General features: G+C 41.9%; 1 protein-coding gene across 1 annotated transcript in view; it reads left to right on the plus strand.

Moving 5' to 3' along the window:
* Nucleotides 1-10,687, plus strand: part of LOC144499054 (dedicator of cytokinesis protein 4-like) — a 386,914-nt gene that overhangs the window by 243,797 nt on the left and 132,430 nt on the right. Inside the window, exons 24-25 of the mRNA XM_078221109.1 lie at nucleotides 1,486-1,613; nucleotides 5,439-5,573. Of these exons, the coding sequence (XP_078077235.1) occupies nucleotides 1,486-1,613; nucleotides 5,439-5,573 (263 nt within the window). The remainder of the gene's footprint in view (nucleotides 1-1,485; nucleotides 1,614-5,438; nucleotides 5,574-10,687) is intronic.

The following is a 10,687-nucleotide window of genomic DNA, read 5'->3' on the forward strand; positions in this document are numbered from 1 at the left end:
TGGGATCCCATTTATAAATATCTTATATCATTATATAAAGTAAAAATGTTCTGCTTCCCAGTGTCCAATAAAAGTGGAGTTGTTGCAGCTACAGTGGCTGCTATCATGATAATTGCTGGAGAAGACTTGGGTATTTGCCTCAGCTGAAATTTCAGCTTCTATAAATGCTAAGCTAAACTAAATTAGAAAACACAGTGGTGCCTGAACTGGGAAAATTTAGGCCGATGTGCTGACAGCTAAACAATTCACATTGTTTTGAGAGAGAGTTCACGAAGGGTAAATTAACTTTCTTTGCGTACATTTCTCGACTGCGAATTCCATATTTCTGGTAGTGCTATGGAGATATCTGTGATTGGACTTTGAGATAAATTGAAAAATATGATAATTTGCATTCAATTAATAATATGTTAAATAATAATTATTTGTCAGGGAGCAGAAGGGGAGACATTCGTTTCCTGGAGGTCTAGTGAGAGAATTGTTTGATCCTTTGGCAGTCCAGTGCCAATTATACAAGAACAATCTTTCACCATCTCAAGCCATCCAAAGAGCTTCGCAGTCAATGAAGTACTTTTGAAATGTTAATGCTGCTGTTAGTAAGATGCATCAGTTGCGTACACAGTGAGCTTGTGCAAACATTCATGACAAGGTGGCCAAGTAATCTGTTTCTGGTGATGTTGGTTGAAGGATAAATTTTGGCCTGGACATGGGTAAACTCCCTGCCCTACCCCTTCTACAAAATAATGCCATGGAATCTTTTACATACACTAGGATGACAGATGGAGCATTAGCTTAATTTCTAATGTGAAATGTGGCATCTCTGACAGGACAGCACTCCCTCTGGGCTGAACTGGAGCCATGATGTGGAGATGCCGGCGTTGGACTGGGGTAAACACAGTAAGAGGTTTGTTCAAAAGATCATCCAAAAGATGTAACCTGGTGTTGTTAAACTTCTTAGTGAACTGGAGCATTAGTTTTGTCAGACAAATGGTAGGAATTGGAGGGAAATAGTTAAAATTCTTGAAAGTCTTATGCCAGGTTTGTATTAGTCTTCCCCTTATGTATAGTGAGAGGGCTGTTGTCCCTCAAACATGTAAATGTTGACATTGAATCCTGTGCTCCTTAAATATGTAAATCTAGGCTCTGGAAAACTTAACTGATTTCTTGGGACTGTAATATAGGGAGTGGATCAAGTGATGTTCAGAAAATGAACCTGTCCTCCTGTGTGAGAAATATAGCAGTTCCATATATGAGGATTTTCTTTTGAGCAACCTGGGAAGAAATCTTATCAATAACGTAGGTCAAAGAAGAGAAAAAATAAATTGGATTTTCAAGGGATGAAGCCAAATTTTGCACCAGCACAGCAGCAAATGTTTGGCTGAGAAAAAAATGTTGTTACAGGGGACAGAGTTGAAATTTTCAATCACAGTACAGTGTCATGACGCTATTTTGATTGATACCATTCTTCACTGTCCATCTATATTCCAGATTCCCGCTGCATTCTCCTTCCTGTGGTTCTACACCATCTCCACATGCATCTGCAAGAACAGAAGGATCTAATCATGTGTGCACTCATCCTGAGCACAATGTTTTGTCTGATCAAGAAAGACAGCACTGTGAGTATTTGAGAGAGACTGAGTCAGGTTACGGATTTGCGTTTTAAAAGAAATAACCCTCACTTTGAAACGACATTTATCAGTTTTTATTTAACTAAGTTACAGTGCTTTCACTTTTCCAATTGTTGCCAGTCTTCATCACAGTTTCTGCTATTTGAAGCCTTTTTCTCTTCAGCACATGCAGGCAGGTGTAACCTGTTGCAATTTTGTCCAGGTAAAACATTGGGAAAACTAAAGTCACTATCATTGACTCCCCCCACAAACCTTTGCCAACCCATTGATTATGTGGCTTTGCCCAGCCACTGTCTCTGTGTGAACCAATCTTATGGCATCAAAGGAAGCCGTTCGGCCCATTGAGTCCATGCAAGCTCTCTGCAGAGTAATCCGGTTAGTCCCATCCCTTGCTCTATCTCTTTAGTTCTGCCAGTTTCATCCCCTCAAGTACCTATCCAATTTCCTTGAATGAGACATTTTTTTGGCCTGATACTTGCTTTAGCCTGTCCCAGAAATCTCTTGCACATGTGACTTTGAGATAATTAGTTCACTTCATCTGAGCCTGTTGGCAAAACACATTGTGTATTGACTCTGAAGTTGGCTTGGTTCCTCTCCAAATGACTACCATACATCAGTGCATATCTACTTTGATTTGCCACGTACACATGATACTCCGCTATTGCTTTACTTGCCCATTGGACAATCCTTTTTCATCTTACTCTGTCAATAATTTTAGATAAATGAAAAAATATCCTTGCCAAGAATCTGCCTAGAATTCTGGGATCAATTGGCTTTTGAAGCAATCCCATTAGCTCTGTCTAAACCTAGTTCAGTGGACATGGATTAACATCCTTCTGGGACAATTAGTTAAATTGTAATCGATGATTTATTTATCCTCTCTATTGACTTAACCAGTTACCAACCAATGAATCTGCACCAAATTCTCCCAAGGCCATTAACTGCAATTGTAATTAATTAACCATATTCACTTGCCCATGTGAGTTCATCAATATTTTCCCCTCCATGTTTACCTTCATATCTGTTATCTCCAGCTCACTGACCAGCCCTAATGCCTTTATTGCCTTCAAATTATAAATGTAAAATGCTCCCACTCAATTTATGTAAATAATCCATTGCTACTTCTGATTTGCAATCAAACTCTTTGATCGATCTCTGTCATCTGGGTTGACACAAATTATTTAAAAAATAAATTGGGATCTGATTAAATAGCTTGTGTTTGTAACAAATTGACCCATGAATTAACTTTACAAATAACCCTTTCCAATGGTGACTCTACTATCCTTTGTCCCCCTTTCATTTGCTGCTAACGTTGTACCTTTTCCTTCATTCACTGTCATCTGCAAATCTTTCCCCACCATGACCGTTTCCTTTCACATGTCTTTATTGCCCATCCACTATCTATCTCTGTATCCCCCTCCCCATCCACTGTTAAAGAAACACATGACTACAATAACTGAAACAATGGTAAAATCGTATTTATAAGATTCAGAATAGTTCCTAACACTCCTAAGTATGTTAGTGGTGAAATTGTAATATCTTGTGATTGAAATGATGTTGAAGATAGGGTTTATTGTCTTCAGCTTGTTGCTGTTGGGTCCCTGGGAGCATTGTTTACTGTGTAATTCTGTATTTAACAGATGAATAATTCAATAAATTTACTGTCCTACATAATTATCTTGTCCAGACTGAACCTGACCAAAAAATTGTTTTTGTGTGGAGTTTTTGGGCAAGATTATGGGAAAATACCGGGCCCCAAAATTCCGTAGTTGCTTTGAGAAAAACCAATACAATTCATTGAGCGGCTCCAAATTAAGCCAGGACTTTAACACGTCAGGATATATAGGCAAGTTTCAGGGATAATCTTTTGAAAATGTAGCCTTCATCAACTCCTTGGAAGGCTCTTTTTGTTTTGGGTTGGAGGCAGACTGGAAATTCAGAAGTTGAGGCCTCCTTCAACTTGGCATTTTAGACAAATGGGGTGGCGCAGTGGCACACTGGTTAGCACTGCTGCCTCACAACGCCAGGGACCTGGGTTCAATTCCGGCCTCGGGTCACTGTCTGTGTGGAGTTTGCACTTTCTCCCCATGTTTGCGTGAGTTTTCTCCGGGTGCTCTGGTTTCCTCCCACAGTCCAAAGATGTGTGGGTTAGGCTGATTGTCCATGTGAAATTGACCTCCGTGTCAGGAGGATTAGCAGGGTAAGTATGTGGGGTTATGGGGATAGGGCCTGGGTGGGACGTGGTCGGTACAGACTCGATGGGCCGAATGGTCTCTTTCTGTACTGTAGGGATTCTATGAAACCATCCAGCCTACTGGAAGATATCAAGCACACTTGCAGTTCCAAATTGGAGTCAAGACCCTGACCTCCAACAATTTGGCATGATTGTTTTTCTAAAGGAGGAAACTGCGTGATCACCAACATTCTTTTTTTCCTAGTTGTGGCCCCAGGACCATGTGGAGTTTGCCCAGATATACCCCTTGGTGTAGCAAAGATAGATAAATTTCTAACCTGCTCCACGCCCCACACATTTTGGCAGGGCCAACAATCAAAATCCTAGATGGGTACAGCTAATACTCAAGATACCCTTCCTGTGGATCCTTGGGGCCTTAATGTTTTAAAAAAAGGAAAGCAAAGACTGTTAAATTTGGCTTGAAGGGCCAATTGTATTAAATGAGAGGTTACAGTAAACCACAAGCACCCTTGAGCAGTTCAATGTTGTTTATGATTGGTAATATAGTATGGGGATTTCTCATGTAAGATTTGAACCTCTTCTCTAACAAGGATAGAACTTTAACTGGAACATTAAAAGATATTTCTGAAATGGAAAAGTTCCAGTTCACAACAAAAGCTTTATATTAACCCACTTTTTCTGCAAATAAGCCAATTCTTTAAACCATATTTACGGTTACTGATCATTGGAGAACAAAACCAAGCCACTTTAAATCAATCGTGTGCATCCCTCGACATCAATTTCTAGTCTATTATTGTACAAGTATCTGAGAAATAAAACGTAAAGTCCCAAATGATCGTAGGCTGACTGGTGGTGATTTAACCTGAGGACCACCACACCACGGGCGAGGAGTAAGGTTGAGAAGGTGGGGCCATCATGAATAACCTCAGCCCGTACGGGAATTGAACCCACACTGTTGGCATTGCTCTGCATCACGAACCAGCTGTCCAGCCAACTGAGCTAACTGACTCTGCATCGAAGAAATACAAGGATGTGGGAATACCATTTGTCACTGAGGTAGTGTGAAAGTTTTTGCTATCGACAGTGAATATTATACTGGAGAGAATACTGGACGATGATAACAATGGCTGCTGATTGCTAATCATGCTATTGCTGTCCATACATCTCCTCTTCTTAGCTTCACACAAATGTGGGCAATCACTGGATACTAATGAAATAGAATAGGGCCTTTAATTCAATGTATTATTTCCCCCTTGCAAAAATGATTTGTGTGCAATCCCGCTTTCAAAAATAAGTGAAGCATTTATTGATGGGAAACACATTAAAGCACATCTTGTACAACAATATTGTAAAAACTGTTTTTAAGACAACACAATGCAGTTGGGACTTTGCAGCCAGCTCTACTGGAGCTCTTCATCATTCAGCAAGCATTGAATTTAATAGCTTGTTACAGAGACAAGGCCAGCTTGCATCAGCCAACATTTTGAAACGTAAAGTTGGCAAAACCTTATTTATTTTAAAGAGACTCGCTCCTTCCAAATGGCCTATCTATATCGGTGCTGTGACTACTCTGTGAATTTATTTGACAAATGTTGCAATTTATTTTTATTGCTATTCAGGAAGCAACTGTTTTGGAAGAGGTGGACATGCTTGTGGACAGTTTGTTAGGTGTGCTGCTGAGAACCATCTTGGAAATCAGCAACAGGCCCCAGCCCTCTGGACCCACAATTCGTCTGCAGTTTCAAGACGTGACTGTAAGTATACTGCTGGACATAAATTTCTCTGCTTGTGCAGTGTAATGACTTCAATCAGGCCATTGGGGTTGGCCTATTGGAGTATGAACTCCCTGATTAAGATCCAATTGATGGGCCAATCAGAGAATCCTTGCCTTGTACTTAACCGGGGAATGTCAGTTCCTCTGACACCTCTGGAGATAGACTGCTAGCACTCTATGTACTGCTGTTAGAGTTTGTAAATAAAGGGATTTTGGTGAAGGGACTTCAGCCTTTGAAGGCTTATTACATGCACTTAACTTGTGATGTTTTAAAAACACTTCTCTAGGTATTTATAATAATGAAAATACCTAAAGTCTGTCCATTTGTACAATTGCCTAGTTTACACACTTGTCCCAAACATGTCTTATGAGGGTAGGTTGGAAAGGCTGAGCTTGTTTCCACTAGAGTTTAGAAGCCTGAGGGGTGACTTGATTTTGCACGTTTGTATGAAATATTGTACAACTATAATTTTGCTTGTGGTCTGATAAGTCATATGTATACAATATGTATATGTATATCCTATGGATACATATATATGTATACAAGGACATGCTTGTATCATGTTCATATTCAATATTAAATTGAAAGCATTTACTGTAACATTTTTCTTTCCACATAATTAATACTTAGTTAATAGTAAGATGTTTCTACCGCTACTGTATCTCAAGTAATGTTTTGTGTGGAGGGGGCAGCACGGTGGCACAATGGTTATCACTGCTACCTCACAACGCCCAGGACCCAGGTTCAATTCTGGCCTCGGTCACTGTCTGTGTGGAGTTTGCACATTCTCCCCGTGTCTGCGTGGGTTTCCTCCCACTGTCCAAAGATGTGTGGGTTAGGTTGATTGGCCATGCTAAATTGACCCTAGTGTCAGGGGGATTAGCAGGGTAAATGTATGGGGTACAGGAATAGTGCCTGGATGGTCGGTACAGACTTGATGGGCCAAATGGCCGCCTCCTATACTGTAGGGATTCTTTGAAGTACATAAGATCCTGCACAGTATTGACAAAGTGGACATTGAGAGGATGTTTCCTCACGTGGGTGAGTCTAGAGCAAGGGGCAAAGTTCTAAAAGTGTGCACAGTTAAAGCACTGCCTCAAAAGACGGTGGAAGTGGGCTCACCAAATATTTTCAAGGCAGAGAATCACAGGTTATTGGGGAAATGAGGGATATGGAACTTAACACAAACAAATCAACCATGATCTTATTCAATGGTGGAACAGGCACCATGAATGGCCTACTTCTGTTCCTATTTCACATGTTTGTATGTTTTTCTCGCTATAATTTTGCTCGTGGTCTGACAAGTCACATGTATACAAGGACATGCTTGTATCATTTTCATGTTCAATATTAAATTGAAAACATTTGCATTTTGCTTTCCACATAGTTAATACTTTAGTAAGATGGCTGTACCACTACAGTATATAAAGTAATGTTCTTTTGTGGGTGGGGACGGGTGATCGGAGGGAATATCCACCGAGTGAAGACATTAGGATGGGGTGGAGAGGGGGTTGGGGAGGGATGCCGTGGGGAAAGTGGTGGCATTGAAATTGTAAAGGGGGCCCTTGAGGGAAGTGCTCCCCACCTTCCCACCCAAGACCTGAGTAGAGTGACCTCTTGAGCTGCCCCCGCTGCCCTAAAACTCCTCCAGCCAGTCCCAAAACCAGGTGCAAAGTAGCCCATAAATGGACATTGATTGTTAAAATTGCAGACAGGTCGGGGAAGGTCACTCGGAACATCACCCCCTCCACTGCCTGCAAATCCACATCAAAACTTTGCCCGTGGAATTCAGGATTGCTGACATCCAGATTTAGGCCATGTAATCTTAAAAAATGACTAAAATCCTCTAACATCACTAATTCATTTCTGGCACTGGGCAATTGTGTTTTCATTTTGTCTCATTTGCCATCGTTGAGATACATTTGGAGTCTGCTTTAATGAAATAAATAGGTGTGCTTGTGCACATCCACTGAACCTTGAAGTTTATTTCTGAAAATATATTTTCTTCAAATGTTCTGCAGTGATAAATTTTGGATAGAATACTTCACACAATGAAAACAGCCTTTCTATATTTTGTATTCTCCTGGTGATCTAGTTTGCTTTGAACTAGAAGAGTGCGAGTTCTAGCCTCACTTAAACACACACTCTAACTGACATGGCAGTGTGGCATGGTAGCACAGCGGTTAGCACTGCTGCCTCACAGTACCAGGGATCCGGGTTCGATTCCAACCTTGGGTGACTGTCTGTGTGGAGTTTGCACATTCTCCCTGTATCTGCGTGGGTTTCCTCCCGGTGCTCCGGTTTCCTCCCACAGTCCAAAGATGTGCGGGTTAAGTGGATTGGCCGTGCTAATTTGCCCCTTAGTGTCCCAAGATGTGTATGTTAGGGGAATTAGTGGGGTGAATACTTGGGGTTACGGGGATAGGGTCAGATGCTGTGTCAGAGAGTCGGTGCAGACTCAATGGGCTGAATAGCCGCCTTCTGCACCGTTGGAATTCTATGCTTCCTCTACGAGTGCAGTGGTGAAGGTGTGCTTTATTGTTAATAGTGCTATCCTTCAAATGAGGGAGATGTTAAATCGATGAGTAACTGCTTGTTCAGGTGGCCATTAAAAATCTTATTGTGTTCTTCAAATAAGAACAACAAGTACTTTTGGAAAGCATTTTTTCTTCAAACACTGCCACTAAAAACGGGACAAATATTGTCTCATTGCAGTTAGTGAGATTCTGCTCTGCCCAAACATCTGCAGTTTCACAGAAGACATTCGAAAAAAAAAATCGTACGTGGGACATTTCTGACAAAGAAGTGTCAAGATTCTGAGTTAAGATTTTTTATTCTGATCACATATTGTTTTTACAAGATGGTTTTGAGTTGCATTTCTATTTGGAACCTACTAAGGATCCATGGTATGACGAGCAAGGGAAAATGGGTGTCGATTTCTCACCTGATAAACTTTGCTAAATTATAGTGGCTTTTGGGTCTACACGAAGTATTGTATGCAATGTGGCTTAGTATATTCCTCTGTATGAATTATGGGCACCCTTTCCTCTTGTTGATGAATGGACACCATTCGACAATCACCAGGCAGGAGTGTTCCCTTCCTGTCGGGGAACACTTCAGCAGTCAAGGGCATTCAGCCTCTGATCTTTGGGGAAGCGTTCTCCAAGGCAGCCTTCAAGACACATGACAATGCAGAATCGCCGAGCAGAAACTGATAGCCAAGTTCCGCGCACATGAGGACGGCCTCCACCGGGATTTTGGGTTCATGTCACACTACCTGTAACCTCCACTACTTGCCTAGGCTTGTAAAATCTCACTAACTGTCCTGGCTTGAGACAATTCACACCTCTTCAACCTGTGCTTCACCCTCTCTCCACTCACATTGTCTGCACCTGTAAAGACTTGATCACCTATTAAGACTCGCATTCTAACCATTATCTTGTAATCGAGTTTGTGTCTATATATGCCCTGTTTGTGAACCCAACTCTTCACTCACCTGATGAAGGGGCAGTGCTCCGAAAGCTTGTGCTACCAAATAAACCTGTTGGACTTTAACTTGTTGTTGTGAGACTTCTAACTGTGCCTCTCCCAGTCCAACGCCGGCATCTCCACATTTCTTCTTAACCACAGCATTCAAAGAGTTATGTAATTGTTCAAGTTAAAGTTTCAGTTCCTCCATGTGTTTGGAAATTGCTGTCAAAGCAGCTGATTGCCCAGTGTAGGAACACTTGCTCTGTAAAACCGATTTAATGGGCATCAAAATCATTAAGTACAAATGCTGCACTCATGTTTCTCTGATTAAACACCCTGCAGGTCTCATCAGTATTTGTAGTGCTGTGCATGTCAGATCCAGTACCTTTGTTATGTCGACACAGGCATCAGGAGGCTGCTGTTGTAGTTATAATGTGGAGATGCTGGCATTGGACTGGGGTAGGCACAGTGAGAAGTCTCACAACATCAAGTTAAAGCTCGTGCTATCAAATAAACCTGTTGGACTTGAACCTGGTGTTGTGAGACTTCGTGTTGTAATTATAGATCACCTAACTGACATCCTTCGTTGTCTAGTGATGTGCAGGGAGGGGGCCAAGTTTCAGTTCAGCATGAGATGAGCCACTGACGTGAACATTTCATTAGTCAATTTTCATATCTGTATCAGTAACAGCCTGCTATCACTCAGCATGGAGGCTCACACTCAGATTTTTGATGCAAGCCAGTTACTTAAAGTGACCAGAACCTGTGTAAAGCCATCCTTCGAGGATTGTGCTGCCTCAGGGTATGAGTGAAAAAAGAAAATTGATATCTGTCGCTTTAGACGAAAGCCTGTTAAGTTTACTTTGTGATGTCTGTGTCATTGTCAAGTGAGATATCTTCTCTTTCCACTTCAACTCAAAGTATAATTGGTAGCTCTTTGTAAATAAACGGCAAAAGATGGAGCACACTGCTCCCTTTAATCATCATTCTTCATGTCCATCCTTTTATCCTTTTTCACTTTGTCCACTCTAATTGCAGCTGTCTGTTCCTAGCTGTCGTGGCTCATGCGAGGAGCATAGCTGGCAGGCGCATGCAGACAGCCCCCTGGAATTTCAGCTAATTGATCATTCTTCGCAAACAAACCTGGGCAATGGCCACAGGTTACTCCACGAAAAGGAAACATTTGCTGGGTTGTGGGCAAAGAGCAGCGGAGTGGGATTAATTGGATAGCTCTTTCAAAGAATCGGCACAAGAACGATGGACCAAATGACCGCCACCTGTGCTACAAGATCCTACGAAATCTACTTTCTTGGTCGATGTTTTAAAATCTGAGGCGGCACGGTGGCACAGTGGTTAGGCACTGCGGCCTCACAGCTCCAGGAACCCGGGTTCGATTCCCGGCTTGGGTCACTGTCTATGTGGAGTTTGCACATTCTCCTTATGTCTGCGTGGGTTTCCTCCGGGTGCTCCGGTTTCCTCCCACAGTCCAAAGATGAGCGGGTTAGGTGGATTGGCCATACTAAATTGCACCTTGCTGTCAGGGGACTAACTAGGGTAAATGCATGAGGTTAAGGGGATAGGGCCTGTGTGGGATTGTGTGCAGACTCGATGAGCTGAATGGC

Source organism: Mustelus asterias, chromosome 9 (assembly GCF_964213995.1).
Source record: "Mustelus asterias chromosome 9, sMusAst1.hap1.1, whole genome shotgun sequence".
Lineage (NCBI taxonomy): Eukaryota > Metazoa > Chordata > Chondrichthyes > Carcharhiniformes > Triakidae > Mustelus > Mustelus asterias.